Source organism: Ambystoma mexicanum, chromosome 7q, assembly GCF_040938575.1.
Source record: "Ambystoma mexicanum isolate Mex_15411 chromosome 7q, UKY_AmexF1_1, whole genome shotgun sequence".
NCBI lineage: Eukaryota > Metazoa > Chordata > Amphibia > Caudata > Ambystomatidae > Ambystoma > Ambystoma mexicanum.
Genome location: NC_090941.1, coordinates 1,004,431,362 through 1,004,451,120, shown reverse-complemented (window position 1 = coordinate 1,004,451,120; position 19,759 = coordinate 1,004,431,362). Strand labels below are relative to the sequence as shown.

At 44.6% G+C, this 19,759-nt stretch overlaps 1 protein-coding gene across 1 annotated transcript in view; it reads right to left on the bottom strand.

The window, feature by feature from the left end:
* PGM2L1 (phosphoglucomutase 2 like 1) overlaps window positions 1-19,759 on the bottom strand; it is a 1,482,539-nt gene that overhangs the window by 37,270 nt on the left and 1,425,510 nt on the right. Inside the window, exon 13 of the mRNA XM_069640198.1 lies at window positions 7,996-8,129. Within this exon, the coding sequence (XP_069496299.1) occupies window positions 7,996-8,129 (134 nt within the window). The remainder of the gene's footprint in view (window positions 1-7,995; window positions 8,130-19,759) is intronic.

The following is a 19,759-nucleotide window of genomic DNA, read 5'->3' as shown; positions in this document are numbered from 1 at the left end:
ATGGGTGAAGGCTGAGTGTCTTGACTTCTGGATGGAGAACTCAACCTTCCTCTTGCGAGAGAAGATCCTCTCTTTTTGGAAGACGTATTGTAGGGCACATGGACATGTTCAGAAGGTCCGGGTACCATATCCTCCTGGCCCAATCCGGGGCAATTAGGATCATGGTTTTCCTGAACTTTCTTTTCATTTATTGCCACGTTGTGTCCTTTTTGCTACTGCTGTTCTGGTTTTCCTACTTCAGAGCCCATTTCCCAGTCACCCAGTGAGTCTTCTCTTTCCTCCTCCTCCTTTCCCTCATCTTCTCCTTTCCCTTCTCCTGTTTGTCAGACTGTCTCTATGTCGTCATTCCCATGATCGTTGTCACTTCTGTCTTCCAAGTCCGATATGGTGTGCCCTTCCCTTCGTCTGCCTTGTCAGTTCCACAGTGGTCAGAATCCCGTCCCCACTAGTCGATTTCAAACTTTATGCGTACTGCTATCCACTCCTGCTCATTGACTCCCTTCTCGTGTTCCTTTCCCTTCTATTTCCCTTTCCGTAGATTTTTCTGCCTCCTTCAACACACTTTCAAGTTGTTGCTGCGTGTTCTATTTTATGCCATTTAAATATTTCCTCTTCCCTTTCTCGTCCTTGCCGGTAATGCCTGTGTTGCCCTCATCTTTATTTTTATGTGTTCCTTCCTTGTCTTGAGATGCTCGTTTAGGATTTGTATACCTTGCATCTGGTTCTAATAATAATAGGTATATCGTATATGGTGGTGGCGGTGCACTTCCCTGCTCCTCTTTCCCTTTCACTGTTTCTTTCTCTCTCTCTTCGTATAATTTCCAAAGCCCCAGAATGTCACGTCTCTTTAAGTGTTGCTCTCCTTAGTATGTGGCGACTAAGCACGAGTACATACTTTCTATAATATCATTATTGAATGTTCCTCCTCCAGGCACCTCTAACACTTGCCCACTGTGTCGTTCACCCCTTCGAAATGGTACTTTGCTATTTTATCGCAGTATTGGGGCAACTTCTTACACACGTTTGAATTGAGCATCCAACCAACAGGATGACAAGGTCTCCACCAAATTCCTTTCCATTTAAGATACTCTCCTCTTCTCTTCCTTCCTTCCCTTTATTATTTTAATCCCTTAACCTCTCACTTTCTTGTCAAACAGTCCCCCTCACTAAATTCTTATGCTTACCACTTCACTCGATTGCCCTAGTTTCTCTCGCTCTGGCCTTCTCCGCAGGCCCAGCCCTTTCACACCTCTCACTCATTCTTGCACACAATGGGCTTCTCCACAGGCCTGCCGCGTTAGATTGTATTAGCATACAAGTAGCCTTCTCCACAGACCCACCACCTTAACAATGAAGCCCTTTATTTGTGTTGTTACTCTTTTTCCTTGTTCAACTATCAGCGACTCGCGCTACGTGGCTTTGCGCTATTTACACAATTTGGCTCTGGCTCTTCTGTCCCTTCCACAAACACATAAAACGAACAGAAGGATCACTTTTTCGCAAATGATTGAAAAATGAACTGCTGCCACTGACAAACATGTGCGCACATATACTCAAATAAACTCTTCCCTAAGAAAAAATAAAATGACACAGTTATACCAATTGCCTGCTCTACGCATAACTCATGTCTAACAAGGTCCGCCACTTACTACGCAACCCTCTGTTCTAGCGAAGACGTGCCACCGTCTACCGTCTCCCTATCGGTGCAGCAGACCTAATATCTAATACTAGCACGGCCAATCACCCTCTTCGCCACCAACGAGGGTGCGTCCTATACACCATAAAAAAGTCCCTTCCGCCACTGGCGCTTTCATGGACGGGTACACTTGCATATCCTTTTAGTAGATTCTCCACCTCTTTCGACCTCTAAGTCGCCCTTTAAAGGCCTGCACTTTCAGTCGGAGTGAAAGTAGCACCGTACCAGGCAGACCTTTGGGAAGTGGTGTCCACGAACCTCTCATCTTGAGCTCTCTGTACTGACCAACGGACGATGTCCTGCACTCCTCCTGGAGCACGGCTGGAATTCTCACGCCTCGGTTGAACGGCAGAGATATCTCATTGGGGCCTCCAAAAATCAATCTGGGGTTGTCTCGTAGAACTCACCAAAAAATTACAAAAGTAGTAAAAAAGGAGTGTAATACAAATTTATTCAGGGCCCCAGACGCAGCTGGGACAGCAAATTCAAACACATTGCGGAAAAGAACTGAATGAAAAGGCGCTATCAAAGAACCGCCCTCAAAATGAAAACTTTTATAGAAAGCAAAATAATTAGCATTTGCGATTGTGCGACATAGAAAAAATCTTCCAACACAAAAATGATTAGATCTCTAATTTCTGACCCATATAGCAATACATACATTGCGTTTTATCATTGGGTCCATGAACCTTCCCACACCACCCTCAATTACAGAGTTGACACATCAAAATCCACCCCCAATTCCCACAACACAAAATTATGTGATTGAAACATTTGATACGACCAGCAGAACTTTATTTTTCTGGCCTAGTCGCCTAGTCCCGACTCTCATGGGAATGGCTACTCCCCCTTCCCCCCCCATGACACCATCAGAGCCTTGAACCACGAATACACTGCTGTGCAATTGTGTCATATTGGGAACCCTCTAGCCCTCTTCCCAGAGAAAATAGTCTGTGGGTGATTTGAAACTGCTGTGGTTTTTTCCAGCTTCACTAGAAAATCACATTTCATAAATGATTTTGAATTATAAAATTGTCATATATTCTCTTTCACTGGCAGACCCTGTGAGCTCTAATCAGTTGACCTTGAAAAATAACAACCTCTTTGTGCTTATCTTAACGCTGCATGTTCTATACTAATGAACCAGCTGCAGCGGCCTTTGACTGAAACAAAATGCTTGCACACATTTAAAGCAGAAGTACGCTTTTAGAGCCTATTTACTGCACACCATTCTATTACTAAGTTTCATTACACTTACCTGTGCCCCAGGATTCATGTATTAGTTTTATTAAGCTTCTAATTTCAGTTATCAGAAAGAGTCCCCCCTCCCCTTTTATAGTGCTATTCTCGCAGCTGATAAGTGCGTTCCTTCATACCGCGCTGAACTTGCATTTTATTACATTTGTATGGGCTCTGGGATCTCCCTGTGGGAATCCCACTTCAGGAGAAGTGTCCAAGCCAGTTGAATTGTGAAGGGCTGAAACTAAATTGGACAACCTCCTTTCCTCATCCTGAAACTCTTCAGGGTGTCGAGGAAGACCCATTGGTTTGAGCCCAAAGTGTACTGGGTCGTCATCCTTGTCAAAAGTGTCCTGAAAAGAGCACATAAAATCCCTTAGTAGATTTTGGAACATATCTACTTGAGGGATCCTATAACATCTTCGACTTTGATGTCAATGGTGGAGAAGGAGCCAGCAGTACACGAAAACACATCAGGCGTCGACAGTCTGATAGAGGACTTCACCAGTCTCGGCTCTTAGGAGCACAAGTCGGTTGGTGAGTAGAGTCCCTGCCGGCCTTGTCGGGCATATGTGCTTGGAGGTCTGCTTCACGGAGAAAGTCAGAACGGGTGGGCCTGCTTTTCCGAAGACCTGAATCATCTTGATGTGAAACTTTTCCAGAGGCAGATTTAGACGGGAACCATATCTGTCTTTCTGGGGATGAGTATGTCAATGAATACCTTCTTCTCATCTTCTTCGATGACAAAGAAGGAGGAATGACATGAGTTGCTCCTTGAGTGGAACCTCTTAGTGTTTTTGGACTGTTTTTTCTCCTTCTCTGGTGTTTTCTCGGCTGCAAACCTCTTTTCTTTGGGTCGAATCTTCAATGGAGTTGTCATACTTGGAGACTTCGAAGATGAACGACCTTGGGCCAATTTGGATGCTCTCTCCTTGGGTGTCATAACTTGACACGAGGCGCAATCCACCACGACGTGGTTGGTACCGAGGCACCACAGACAGATCCTGTGAGGATCAGTAAGCAACATTTCAGCACCGCAATCACATCATTTCTTGAAACCAGTGGGTTTCGGAGTCAGCATAATGTCGAGACAACCAAAAATGTGAAGAATTTTGAAGAAAAATAAAATCTGTCTGAAGATTCCTGACGCAAAGTTCCTGACTAGCGTGCTAGGAATGCGGAAAAAAGGAACTGAGGTCACGGGGTGCAGAGTGCGCTATTTGTACCCGCATCAACGTCATGTCTGGTCATGGAGACATCGACTCGGCAGCCATCAACGCCAGTGTGCACGCCACCCTGTGCTGGGAAAAAAAGTTTCCAAGAGCTGCAAAGCAGGATAATAACTATCTAAGATGAGGTATCCGTGGGAGGGAACAATCCATTAGAACAGATGACTCAAGAGCCCCAGAGACTTGTTGCCACTCAGGTCTTAGAGGAGCCAGACCCAAAAAATGGTAGTGACTGTTTTACGGGTCCTATCTGAGCAAGCCATTGTGACCATGCACTGTTGTGGAACTTTATCTAAGGGAAAGACCATGACAGAGAATGGCACAGAACTATATGAACATTCTCAGCACTTTCTCCTCACCTTCTTTTAAGAAGGGTTATGGATAATGGTATAATCTGTTCTCCAACCCAGATGTCTGCTGCAAAATCAAACCATACTTATTTGCAACATTTTCTGCTTGAACCCAAGCCAGTGTGAAGTTATTGTCCCCTATCCCTAGGCACTCTCCTTCCTGGGCTGAGGAGGGTATTTCTAAAGGTTGCAGTGGATATTGCTCTGTACTGCCCCCAAAAAGAAATAAAAGATGAAAGTGTAGATATGATGTGTGGAGGTATGGGACAGATTTGGAACCTGCATACAACACAAGGTTCAGACATCCATATTCAAAGATATGGAAGGACTTTTTTCAACTTCTCCATTGAGTAACTCCGATAATTTTAATACAATACTGTATTAAAACAAGTTTGGTAAACTGGAAGCTTAAGAGATCATGGTAGTGGGAAACAGTGACATATTTAAGGAATTTCCTCCACAGAATACAGAACTACTAAACAAGAGCAAAACTGTACATAACTATGAGAAACTCCTTGATACAATTGGTTGGGGCACATACTGTGTTGGTGGCAGGGGGAGAGGGAAATCTAACAACAACATTGGAAACTGCAAGTGCATGCTGTTTTCATTAAAAAGTGCAAGTAACTTAGCACGATGAATGCAATGTCCCCTTAGGATGAGAGCATGGTGTGCAGCAGCATTAGTAGTTTGCAGAGAGGCCACTAAGGGTGCAGAAAATATGGCAGCCTTTTAGATTGGCTCCGTTTTACCCAATTGTTTTCCACCAGGAACAGAGTGTCTGGAGTCCCCCCAAAAACCTCATATGAGCTGTGAACTAATGGTGACCACTGCCCCATCCCTCCTCCCCCCCACAACTGTGGTGATTGTAGCTGTGGAGTGCTTCAGACACCAGGAAACAGGAGTAATAATCAAAGAGGGGAAACAGTATGAGAGGATGCGGCTCAGTGAGCTGCACTGTGCGAGAGTCAGGTATAGAAAGAAGGGACTAGCCTTGGTGGTGAAGTCTCTGTTCTGAGGCTTCAGTGTGACTGCATCTCTGAGGGTTCAGGGCAGACAAAACAAAGGGACCTCTAAGAGGTAACAGGTGAGCAGAGAAGATAGGCGAGGCAGTGGTGACCCCAGCCTGGGTTGAGGGCGAGGATCCTCATAGCCAATTTGGATGGGGAGTAATCTCCCTGTAAGAAACATTTCTAAGTGCGAGATGGGCACTGTTTTTTGGTGTAATAAGGTCTTGTCATTACTAGAAGTAGACAGACTGTTTTGTGAGGCATCCTGCCAACAGAGGGTTTGGACATTAAATACTATTCCATGAGTTGACAGTGTACCTTGGACAAATTCGGGAGACAACCTTAGGATACAGCTGAACCCAACACAGTGACAAAGAAGCTGGATACACCTGAGCTTCGAGACCAGAAGTGCCACAAAAGGAGACATTCAGAATGTTCTTGAGGAAATTAGGGCTACACAGGCAGATAAGAATCTACATGTTGCAGAATTGAAGACCTTGATGGAAGAAGTTGAGGTGAGAATGACTACAGTAAAAATTATAATACAGGCCCTAAGTGTGCTGGAAGATCGACTGTAGGAGCGCTAAAAGCACTTGGAGAGGAAGACGGCAGCAATATCCTCAAAGCTGGCCAATATTGAAAATAGAGAGAGGAGGTGTATCCCCTGCTTTTTTGGCTTTAAGGAACAGGTGAATCCACAGTAGATCTTAAAACATGAATACAGGACTTTTGTATTTTTATCAGATGGAGGATCTAAAGTGTCAATCGACAAGGCCCACAGAGGTTCTAAAGGTCGGTATGGGCGCAGGTTTCAATGCACCATACTCTGTACCTCGTGGACATTTTAGCAAAATGATACCTTCTAAATTGTTATCTGGATCTTCTACCGAATAGTTAAAGCTAACTGTGGCAAGCCTCATATGCTCAGATAATACTCAATAGTTCAACTTTTTTATTTTTGTGTTAGTTGATTCAAACCTTACACATACCATCAGTAATTACAAACATATTTTCCACACATAAAATTAATATTTCCAGGGATTCCAAACCACTGCACACATCAATTAATTCCATAAATAATAAAATCACCATGCTATATTATTTTCCAAATGATGATGACCCTAAAAAACATTCATTTTTAAAATCAATCAAGTGGATTTCTTTTAAGAATTTTACATTCGTATTGTTAGTGCAATACTACTATTACCTCCACCTTACCTCCAAACCCATACTTCGGTCGTGCGGTAATACAGCGGCAAAGTAGTTGTAACTCTGTTACCACTGCATTACCACCAGTTTGTACCACACTGCTGAACTCACAGCAAGGCCCTTTATCCTAACCAGTGATTTACTTCAATACAACAAATTCAAATGTCTTTTGTATCACCTTTTACTTTAATCTGCAGCACTCTTCAGTACTTTTCCCCTTGTGTGCTTTGAGCTTCTTCTCAAAATTGGAGAGGGAAGACTAAAAAACGCTCCCCTTGAAAGACTTCAGATTTTCTAAAAGCAAATTACTTCATTACTGTCTAGGAGATCTAAAATATATTTGACATATACCGTGAAGACATTCCTTTAATCAAAGTGATATTGTTCTCCCCTTTACGCTTGTGTCACCTGCTCCGACCCTGAGACTTAACCTTAGTCACTGAACTACTGTTGACTCTAAGAGAGCCAAGGAAGCTAAAGCAAGCACAGCCTCGCCTACTTTCCCACGTTTTAGGAGATAACACCAGCTCTTAATCCTTGGATTTAGGAGGCCCCAAATATTAGTTTGGCATCCAAAGTTAAACAACCTGCCAGCGTTCCTTGATAATACACTTCCAGATAGGCCACAGGTTAACACTGCAGTCTTGTGGGGGTGGGTAGAGGGAGTGTTGGCTTTTTAACTGCACTTTTTCACAAAAAAACTTTCATATTGCATGAAATATTACTAACTGCAAAGCAGCTTTTTATAATTGATCTTCACAGTTTGCATATTGTGAGGCCTTCCTACAGTGTTTTACCAGTGTTGCAGAAATTCCAGGTGCTGTAAAATGCTGCCTTTGATCAAATCATCGAGGACGAATAAAAACTGCAGTATCTGCCTGTTCAGGAAAGATTTAAACTAACACTTTAAGAGTTGGGTGCATATACGCATCTCGGAATTCACCCCTTGCCGTCCCTAAAAACTGTTACAGGTACCCCTTGTTCACAATTCTTTTGAGGAAAAAATTTGTATTAATCTGTACCACTTGTTGCTCTTTGATAAGGTTTTGCACATTTTGTAATTTTTGGCCATTAAAAAGGGGGTGATAATCTTGCATGACCTGGTGTTGATAAGATGCTTAAACACATTTAGTTGTGCATATCGATTTTATTTATTTGTATTTGTAAAGCAGGGCGCTGTTTCAACTGGTTACACTCATCTTATTTTCAGGCATAGAAAGCAACAAATACAATAGATGCACATGTTTTGGAATGACACTCACCTCTGTGTGGGTGAGCCACACATCTCTGCATAATATTTAATCTTTGGTTCCGTTCCACTTGTCCTAAGCGTAGCAACACAGCCATTTTGAAATGAAAAAGTTATCATCTGGCTGTTTCTACTTAAAGGCAGCACCTAAACATAAAAGAAGTCAGTTTAAGCATTACTTTGTGTAATGGACAAGGTGTGAGTTCAAGCAACTACATTAGATGTTTAATTAATGAAAATGCAGAGCATTTTCGTTTGAGACTTGATTGTGAATAAGACACCTGCTAGCACAATAGTTACAATATGCATGGCTAAGTATTTTTGTTCTGTTATAGGCCTAGACATTTGTGAATTACCTCAAGTTTCCAGATGAGTCGCATTACATCTTTCACTGAAGCACGTAGGAACCATAAATCACGTGCCTGCATACACGCAATGGTCTTACCAGGGCCCAACAGGTACAAACTACAAGGTAAATCTTAACCTGGCTGTTGCGTGTCCACCAAGAGATGATGATAATGGATAGCAACACACACACACGCACGCACGCACGCACACGCACGCACACACACACACACGCACACACGCACAATCTCTCTCGCTCTCTCTAAAGCTATACCATGCTACAGGATGGTGGACAAAGGTTTATCATGAACCAATACCTTGGATAAGATAGGACTGTACAAAAGGGGATTCCTCACCTGCCAAAGAATCAGAAGCATTAATGGCTAGCAAATGTATGCAACCTGACAGATAATACAGGCAATTGTCCTAACTCTTGGTCTTTATGCGTTACATGACGTGGCATCCACAGTGTGTATGAGGTCGAATCACATCAGCTCATTGTTGCTTAGAGAAGGTGTTAAGGACTTAACTAGTCTACCATTGCAGAGTACAGAGTCACAGAACTACAATTTGCATGGTACAATGCAAAGCACTATCGAAGGCCAAAACCTAGAGAAGCCTGCGTGCGAGGGTAAAGAACTATGAATTTGCAAACTCTGAAGTAACCCACCAAGAATCAGGCGAGCAAGCAAACGTAGACTCACAGGCCGAGACAGCTGCAGAGTCAGCGCGGCGCTGGGAAGCACTGCAGAGCCACTTTCAGCATTAGGGAGAAATCCAAGATGGTGCAGCACACTGCAGGCACATTTAATACTTTGCAGGCCCATACCGAGGGTCCCAACCATACTAAATCAAGGAATCAATATCAAGACACCACTAATAGCTCCAAAGGGCCTATCCCACAATTATGTAAATGGCATAATTATCTATCTGGGTTGAGAGGAATGACAGCCCCTAGGCAGAAAGCATACATGCCAACATTCTGTGACCAAAAATCTGTAGGAATCTTAAAGTTTCAAAAATATTGAAAACATCTTTTTTGTTGCCACTAAATCGGTAGGTGGTAGGACTACTTAAAAAGCGGTATCCTACCGTCTAAATCGGTAGGGTTGGCAAGTGTTAGAGGCTGTCAGTAAAAGTGGTAGCCTCGAACAATGGGAAAATCCCATAGGGAAATATTCGCGGTCGAATATTTTTGGTAGTAACCACTGCCACCAGCCAGAAACTTTTGAGATGGGGACTGTACGGTACCCTCTCGAAAATGAACCAAAGGGAAAAATTATTAAGTCTTGCCAGTACATCCATAGTAAGTATGTACTGGTTTAGTTCATAAAGATGGACTAGTAAAGTCAATGGGAGACAGTAGCCAGTTCCATGGTATGACGTCTATGTTTGGGGTCACTATGACACCCCTGTTTTACTGCACGGAGTGTGCTGTGTAACACGTGTATAAAGATGGTTCCTGTGAGGGTGAGATAAACCCCATTGACATTAAACACACAAAAAATAGCCTAAAACACACATAGCAAATATGCCTAAGAGTGGGAAAAAGAGTCTCACTCTTAGCAGGAGAAAATGCCAAACCCTTCAAAACCAGCAAAGCTGCCGGGGGACTCTATAGGTAAGTGAAATTAGCCATAGAATGAGAATTCTCCCTAACACTCGCCCCCCCCCCCCCCACCAGACTAAGGGACAGGAGGATCTAATCCACTCCTGGATGAGTCTCTTACCTCTAGTCGGTTCTAAACATCCTAGAGAGACCATCAGCATTTTGGTGGGGACATCCTGGCCTGTGCTCAATGGTAAAATCAAACCCTTGGCGGCAGATTGACCATTTTAGCAGTTTTGGGTTTTCTCCTTTCATTTGCATCAACCATCTCAAGGGCTGGTAGTCTGTTTGAATAATGAAAGTAGATCCATACAAGTATGGTCTAAACTTCATCAAAGACCACACAATGGCAAAACATTCTCTCTCAATAGTTGCCCACTTTTTTTCAGGTTCCTTCAGTTTCCTACTGATGAAGCAAATGGGGTGCTCCCTACCTTTGTCATCCAGTTGACTGAGGACTGCACCTTTACCTATATTGAAGGAGTCTTTACACAATGAAGGGTTGGTGGTAGTCAGGAGCTCTGAGAACATGAGCTTGAAAAAGGGCTTTCTTCAGACTTTCAAAGACCTGATTGCACTCTTCATTCCATTTGACATTTTTTAGGAACTTTAGAGAGGAGATTACATTCAGAGGAGAAGCTATGGATCCAAAGTACTCAATGAAATTCCTGTAATACCCATTGAGGCCTAAGAAGGCTCTCACCTGGGTTTGAGTAGAAGGGGTTGTCCAATTTTGCACAGCTTCAATTTTGCTGAGCAAAGGCCTCATTTCACCACCGCCTACCTCAAGCCCAAGGTAGACCACCTTACTCTGACCAATTTGACATTTGCTTGCCTTTATGGTCAAATGGGCCTGTTCAAGAGCCTGCAAAACACATCCTAGGTGGTCAACATGCTCCTTCCAAGTAGGGCTAAACACTGCAATGTCATCCAAGTATTGTTAGGCAGAAACCTGTGCAGTTCCCTTAGGGACCACTGCAAAATGTTTAAGACTACAGGTGTTGGCAGTAAACCCAATTGGTAGCAGTCTGTACCGCGCAGATTTACCTGTAGCTGTGGCTAAGCAGTCAGACTTCTCTCAAGAAGAGTTAGGCAGTATATAGAGTATACACATTGGGTACAAAAATACAGTAGCACAAGCAAACACTGACCAGAGCTTTGGTATAAAAGTATATAGTTATTTATTTAAAAATACACTGGCACTAATATGTCAAGCAAGTTCCAACACAGTCATTAGAAATATATGCACCCCCCTGATTAATTATTCGGCAAGTCTTAGGAAAAGAACACCACTTATTATCAACACAGAGGTGAGCGCTTAACCAAGATGGCACTCCAATAATTATTTGGAAAGGGAGAGAAAATGCAGAAATAGTAAAGCACACAATACGAACACTTAACAGAACCACAGCAAGTCAAGAAAGGCAGAGTATACTGTAGAGCAAAAAGTTCATAGGCCAGGCCCACTCTTGGAGAGAGCAAGGCGGAATGTGCCCAAGATCACAGTTGAAGTACACTTTAAAAGTCTTTGCAGATAGTTCAAAAAGGAGTTGGATCAGTTCAGAAAAGTTAGTTAACAGGTCCCAAGGTCACCCCAGGAGAGAGTGTCAAGGATTTATGGGACACGTTCAACAGTTTGTTGCAAGGGAGACCAGGCGGGACACAGTACCTGAAATGGTAAGAAAGTTCCAGCGTGGGGCAGTTGTTCCTGGCAGCGGGTGCAAGTCAGTGCTTCATCCAGGGGAAGAGAAGATCTCAACGTGGAGGAAAGCTGGAGGTCGTTGCACTGCCAGGGAAGAAACCAGCCGCAGAGTTTCCCGGTTAAAAGGTACTACCCTTTTATTTGCAGTAGTGGTGAAGCGTGGCTATCCGGCCGCCAGGGTGCTTGGCACGGGCGATTCGACCACGAGACGATCCAGGAAGGCGAAAAGAGGGCGAACTGGTTAACCCCACCAGTTCAAAGGAAGAAGACTCTCCAGGAAGAAGATCTTCTCTGTCGTTGGGAAGTGGTGAGTCGGTTCAGCAGGGCTCCACCGGTGGTGTCTTCGTTGCAGGTCAACTCAGCTTCTTCCTCTTCGGATTCTTTAGGTACTGTGGTGACTTCTGAAGTTCCAGTCCCGAAAGCCCTGCTCTTATGAGGAAAACCCCCATTCATCGGTCCTAGCTGTCACTCAAACATGCTAAGTGGTGACCACTGGGCCAATCACACAAGAGTGCGACTTGAGTTGCCGAGGCAACTCAGTCCAGGGTGCCTATTCCCCCCTCCCACACATCCTGTAGACCCAGACACAGTGGCACCACTTTTGGAGGCTTCTGTGTAGAAGCCGGCCAAAAGTGGAACAAAGGACTCGACTTGGGTTGGAGTTACAGAGGCGAAGACAAACGCCATTTTAAAACAGTCCTGGCTAAAAGACCCAACCGGGGAATAAATATTAAATAAATAACCCGGCGGTATCTTTAACATTGCACCAAAAAAGTGATGCGTTTAAAATGAATGGGAAAATCCCATAGGAAATATTCCGTTGGAAAGTTTTGCATGGTAACCACTGCCACCAGCCAGAAACTCGACGAGGGGGGACTGCACAGTGCCCCCTCACAAAACAGACCCAGGGGCAATCTAATTACCCCTACCAGTACTTCCACAATATGATGGTTTGTACTGGTTCTGTTCACAAATTAAGACTAGTAAAGTCAATGGTGACTTTACATGCCCTGGGAGATAGTAGTCAGTCCCAGGGTATGGAGTCTATGTTTGGGGGTCACTATGACACCCCTGTGTTACTGCACCTAGGGTGCTGTGTAACACACTTACCAAAAACACATGAAGCCCTATGAAGTAAAAGACCCCATAGCCCATTAAACACATTACAAAGTCAAAGGATATCTCAAATCATGTCTAAGAGTGGGAGAAAAAGAGTCTCACTCTTAGCAGGAGAAAAAAATTATAAACCCCAAAAATCCAGCAAAGCTGCTGGGGGACTCACTAGGTTTGGGAAATTAGCCTATACAGAAAATTCTCCCTAACACTCGCCCCTCCTCCCCCCCAGACTAAGGGACTGGAGGATTTAATCCACTCCTGGATGAATCTCATACCTCTAGTCGATGACATACATCCTAGAGAGACCATCAGCATTTTAGTGGCGACACCCTGACCTATGTTCAATGGTGAAATCAAACCCTTGAAGGCAGATTGACCATCTCAATATTGTTGGGTTTTCCCCCTTCATTTGCATCCACCATCTCAAGGGTTGGTGGTCAGTCTGAATGACAAAAGGAGAACCATACAAGTATGGCCTAAACTACTTCAGGGCCCACACAATAGCAAAACATTCTCTTTTAATTGTTGCCCACCTTGTCTCAGGATCCTTCAGCTTTCTGCTGATGAAGCAAATGGGGTGCTCCCTACCTTTCTCATCCAGCTGGCTAAGGACTGCACCTATACCTACATTAGAAGCATCTGTCTGTACAATCAAAGTTTGGTGGTAGTCAGGAGCTCTCAGTACTGGTGCTTGGCAAAGAGCTTTCTTCAGGTTTTCAAAGGCCTGATTGCACTCCTCATTCCATCTGACCTTCTTAGGAAATTTTGGAGAGGAGATTACATTCAGGGGAGAAGCTATTGTCCCAAAGTTCTCAATGAAATTCCTGTAATACCCAGGGAGGCCTAGTAAGGCTCTCACCTGGGTTTGAGTAGTGGGTGTTGTTCAATTTTGCACAGCTTCAATCTTACTGAGCAAAGGCCTTATTTCTCCACCTCCTACCTCATGCCCGAGGTAAACCACCTTACTCTGTCCAATCTGGCATTTGCTTACCTTTATGGTCAGGTTGCCCTTCCCAAGAGCCTGCAAAACATGTCCTAGGTGGTTAGCATGCTCTTCCCAGGAGTGGCTGAACACTGCAATGTCATCCAAGTATGCCATGCAGAAGTCCTCCATCCCAGCCAGAACCCGATTTACCATCCTTTGGAATGTTGCAGGTGCATTTTTCAGTCCAAAAGGCATCTTAAATTGGTATAAACCAACTGGGGTAGAAAATGCAGTTTTCTCCTTGGCATGGTCTGTCAGGGCTATTTGCCAATAGCCTGACGTTAGATCAAATGTGCTGAGGAACTTGGCTGCACCAAGTCTATCCACCAACTCATCTGTTCTAGGCAAAGGGTGGGCATCAGTCTTGGTGACTGCATTAAGAGCTCTAAATCCACACAGAATCTCAATTCTTTGGATCCTGCCTTTGGTACTAACTGAACTGGGCTAGACCATGGACTAGTAGAGGGCTCTATTACCCCGAGGTCAAGCATCTTGCTGACCTCCCCTTTGATGTGGGATCTCACATTTTCTGACATTCTGTATCCTCTGCTTTTGACTGGCAGCCAGTCACCAGTGAGTATATCATGCTGGCCCCAAGGGGTCAAGCCTGGTGAAAGTGAGAAGAGGGAGGCAAACTGATTTAACATAGATTTGCACTCCTCTTGTTGCTCAGGTGTCAGATTTGAAGAGAAATTTACTCCTTCAATCTTTTCATCCAAGGGTAAGCCTCTGAGGAGATCAGGGAGAGCTTCACGCTCTTCTTCCTCTTCTGTTGAAGCTAGAAGCAAGGCTCCTACTTCAGGCCTGGAGACACACGCCTTTAGTCTGTTGGTGTGGAAGACTCTGGGAGCCTCCTTGGGATTGCCCAAGTCCACCAGATAGTTCACCTCTCCAAGTTTACCCACAACCTTGAAGGGTCCCATCCATTTATCTTGCAAGGCCCTCTGCCTTGTTGGGATCATAACTAGAACTAGCTGGTCTTGAGTGAACTCAACCATGTTAGCCTTTTGATCATGCCAATGCTTGACCAAAGCTTGTCCAGCTTTCAGGTTTTCACTAGCTTCTGCCATCATGTGTGACAGTCTCCTGCGGAGACCTATCACATAGTCAGTCACTCTGACTGGCTTGAGGGAAGGAGCACTCTCCAACCCCTCCTAAATCAGGGCCAATGGACCTCTGACTGGATGGCCATAAAGAAGTTCAAAGGGAGGGACTTTGGGACCTCCCTCCCGAGGGACTTCTCTGTAAGCAAAGAGAAGGCATGGCAGTAGAAGGTCCCTCTTTCTTTTAAGGGGATCTTCTAAAGCACCCATCATGCTCTTCATGGTTCTGTTGAACCTTTCTACCGACCCATTTGTCTGAGGGTGGTATGCTGTTGAGAACTTGTAGGTAACTCCACAGTTTTTCCACATGGCCTTCATGCAGTGGGACATAAAATTTGGCCCTCTGTCGGATATCACCTCCTTAGTAAACCCAACCCTGGTAAAAATACCAAGGAGGGCCTTAGCTACAGCCTGAGCTGTAAGAGTTCTCATAGGAATTGCTTCAGGGTACCTAATAGCATGGTCTACTACAAGTACAAACCTGTTGCCTGAAGAAGTTGGAGGGTCAAGAGGACCAACAATGATGATCCCTACCCTTTCAAATGGTACTCCCGCCACAGGGAGAGGCACTAAAGGTGCCACGTTCTTGGAGCCACTTTTACCAGAGGTTTGGCAAGTGTGGCAACTCTTGCAATACTTATCTACCTCAGCCCCCATTTTGGGCCATAAAAGCAGAGAGAGAGCCTTTTCTTGGTCTTCTTGAAACTCAAGTGACCAGCCAAAGGTATCTCATGGGCGAGTTGCAAGAATTGGAGTCTGTTCTCTTGGGACACTACAAGTCTTTTGTAGTCTCTGGGGATTGACTGTCTATAGTGTAACCTATACTTCCCAGGCTCTTGCCCTTCAAGCTGAGAAGCTGCCTGGTGGTGAAGACCTTACAGAGTTGGACATTCTCTCTGTCCCCTACTGAAATCTGCCCTGTTGGGGCCACCTTCTGCAAGTAAAGACTGCAGCTCAGGGTGGTCCACAGGGTCCAGATCTCCAATGAGTTCCTGGCCTTCGACTAGATCTGAGTCCTCAGGCTCTAGTTCAACCACAGAGGGTGGTACCTCACTCTCAGCCTCTGCTGGAGGAGGAATCACAAGTGTGATTTTGGACAACCTAGGAGATTTCCTGGTTGGAAGCACTGGATTGCTTTCTGCGGGTTACTTCTTAGAAGTCTTGGGTTTCCCCTTTGCTTCTGGTGTTTTTGAAATAGCAGTTAGTAACTCCAGTGGAGTAGGAGTGATCTCTTTGTCCATCATCTCCTCAGGAGAGCCCCTCAAGGTCCTCTCCCTTGCAGGTCTGGTGAGCTCCTGCAATCTTTGGCTGGGAGGTCTGGGAGTACTTGACACTACTCCCAGCTCCTGAAGGTCATTCCCTAAAAGAACCCTTCCAGGCACTTCAGATTGTACACTAACAGGTATCCTCACAGTCATTTAATTGCACTGGATGATAGCTGGTAATAGGGGAAGCATCTGCACAGGCCCTCCAGCTAACTTGGTGAGGTGTTTGGGTGCCCTAGCAACATCCTCCACCTTGAAAAACGATTCATCCACCACAGTTATGCTGGCCCCAGTGTCTCTAATAGCAGGGGTCTCCTGACCATTTACTAGGACACTGTCTTTATAATACTCTTTAGTATTAGGAGGGATAGAATTATACACATCAAAATTCAGTTGTTCCCACAACCCTAGGGATACTAAAGATAAACTAGCTGAGACTCTGATGGGGCTTCAGCTAGTAGTTGAAAGTTTCCACTGGCCATATGTACTTCCTTCTCTGGAGCGAAGGCTAAGGAAACAGTTTGGACCCCTGAAGGTTTACCCTTACACCTGGGATCCCCTTTCACATGATCAGTAGAGCCACAAACATAACATTTCCCAAATGTCTTTATGAATGGTGGCTTGTTCTGACCCCCTTCTGGTCTGGGACCAGAAGGTACACTAGCCTGATTAGGTTTCCCTTGGGGCTTACCCTTTATTTTGTTTGGGGGCCTCTTTGGAATTGGAATTATTTGAATTCTCTTTGTTGTCTTTCTTATGCTGCTTTCCCTCACCCTTTTTCTGAGTGACCCCTGAATCCTTGTGAGTAGCCCTGTTGGCAACCCACAGGTCAGCAGCCTTAGCTAGTTTCTTAGAATCTAGTTCTTTTGAATCAGCCAAGTGCTGTCTGAGCTCAGGAGAGCAGGCATCATAGATAGACTCCATCATTACAAGATTTCTCATTCCTTCATAAGTGTTAACTCCATTACCCTTATTCCATCCCTCCAAGTTCTTGAAACATTCATTCACCCAAGTAGCCCAAGGGGTGCTATCATGCTTTTTGATGGTTCTAAACCTCTTAAGGTACTGGGAAGGAGTCTTCCCAAATCTAGCTATTAAAGCTAGCTTCACACATTCATAATCCACCCTATCCACCTCCCCCAACTCCATTACCACATCAGATGCAACAGGGGGGAGCCTAGAGAATAACCAGGGGATCAACGGATTCCCTGCGATATCCTGGAGCCCATGATTGCATTCAAACATAGCTAACCAATCTAATACATCCAAATTAGGTTCATACATACCCACAATCTCTTTAGGCATCCAGGGTCTTTTTGGACTGGAAGATCTAGAGGATTTGGGGAGAGAAGCATTTTCCAAAGAGAATTTCTTCATCTCTAGCACATGATTGAGCTCCAATTCTTTGAGCCTTAGTTCTTGATGTCTCTGTTCAGTTTGGGCACCAATTCTTTTGAATTCTAGCTCAAGTCTCATTTGTTCTAGGGTGATAAATTCAGGACATAATGTAGGACCTGAATGGTCCAGTAGTCACAGTTTGAGGCCTTTGAGCAAGCAGAGGTCCAGAGGGGGTGACACTATTATCATCCTCTTCCTCATCTGCTTCAACAATAACATCATCAACATTATCATCCTCAATGTTTGCTACATTTGCTGGAGTAGTGTGCACTACAGAACCACTATCCAGACTTTGTTTTTCTAACAGTCTACCAATCATTTCTGATTTCTTGCCTTTGACAGGAATACCTTTCTGTCTACACAGATCTCTTAGATAATCGGCAGTATTAGTAATGAGGGTCTCCTGGCTGTAACTTTCCATACTTTGACTTCGTTCAAAATAAACTTTTTGTGATTGTTAGCCTTGTGGTTGATTGAACCAAGGTACTAGCAGCACACTGAAATGTAAACCCAATACTTGTATCCTCACCGCTGTACACCAGTGTTAGGCATAATCCTGTGCAGTTCCCTTAGGGAGCACTACAGAAGAATAAGACTACAAGTATGAGCAATAAATCCCATTTGGGATCAGTCTGTACCACAAAGTTTTAGTTGGTAGCTGTGGCTAAGCAGTCAGACTTATCTCAAGAGGGAGATGAGCAGTATTCAGGGTTTACACAATAGGACTACAATACTATGGCACAAGGAAACCCTGGCCAAAGCTTTGTATTAAAAAGAATATATATATTTATTTTACACACTTCTAGTTCAACACATTAATCACAGTTATTAAAGCAAGTTAAAATCAGTCAAGAAAAGCATACACAACTCCCTGGTTAAATTGTAGACAAGTTTGAGCAAGAGTGAAAATTGAAGAAAACGGCACAGTGTTAACCAAACACAAATGGCACTCTAGCAATCTCTCACAAGGGAGGGAAAGAACAAGTTACACAGCAATATACTCTTAGGCACCCTAGCAACACTTCCCAATAGGTTTGTGAACAAGTCTAAGCAAGGCAGTACTTTAGCATGTATAATACTTAAATGAAAACCGAGCAAAATGGCACTTCACAAGTTTTAAAAGTAGGAAGGAAAAGGTTATTAGAGTTAGGTGCACCAACACATTTCTAGGTGAGAAGCAATCTAGAGAAGGCAGTTCTAACAGATTCAGTCAGAGCCAATAGGCCTGTGCCAGAGTCAGTGGTACAGGGCAAAGAGCCCAGGAGCAAAATGTTCTTGTAGCTGCAGTGAAGTCTTTGTTAAACGATTCGAAAAGGTGGTTGCAGAAGGTGAAAGACAATGTTAGAGGTAGGGGTGGCCAACCCAGCAGGTAAGTCAAGGATTTAAAACACCCTAGCGCTACCAAACGAAAAGAGAGGCCTTGGCGGAACAAAGTAGCTTAAAATGTAGCAGAGGCTCCTGCGGTGGCGGTGTTCCTGGCAGTTCCTGCAGTTCGGGAGATCCAGCAGAGGAAGAGAGACTCTCGTCGTGGAGGAAGTTTCGAGTTACTGCACTGCCCAGGGATGAAACCAGCCGCGGTGCTGCCAAACGATTAAAAGGTACGCTCCTTTAAATCGCGGTCCGGGTTCACGGGTGCCTGGCTCTTCAGTCTCCGAGTGCAGGGCACTAGCGATTCGGCCAGGAAGGCGATTGGCAAACTGGTTGGCCCCACCAGCTCAAGGGAAGAAGGCTCTTGCAGATGAAGATCTTCTCTAGTCGTGTGGTGAAAAGTGGTGAGACGCTGCAGCAGGGCTTCACCGGTGGTTCAGTTGGCTTCTCTCCTCTTCAGCTTCTTAGTTCCAGTGGCGACGGCGACGTCTTGCTCTTCCAGTCCTCAGGACCCTACTTTTATGCAAAAATATCCCCATTCATACAGCCTAGCTGTCACTCACAGTGGAGTGGTCATCCTGGCGGGAGACCCTCCAGCCTATCAGGGCAGAGTGCGACATGGGTTGCTGAGGCAACCCTGTCCAGGGGTCCTACTTTCCCTCCCACACAGTGGTTCCGCCCCAGACTCAGTGGCGCTGAAAGGAGGGCTTCTTGGCAGAAGCCCACCAAAAGGACGAACAAAGGATCCCCGACCTGGGTTAGGAGTTTAGAGAAAGACGCAAGAAAGAATTTATATACATGTTCTGGCAAATAAAACCTACTGGAGTAAAGTTAATATAAAAATAAACCAGCGGTATGTTAGAGGCCGTCAGTAAATGTGGTAGCC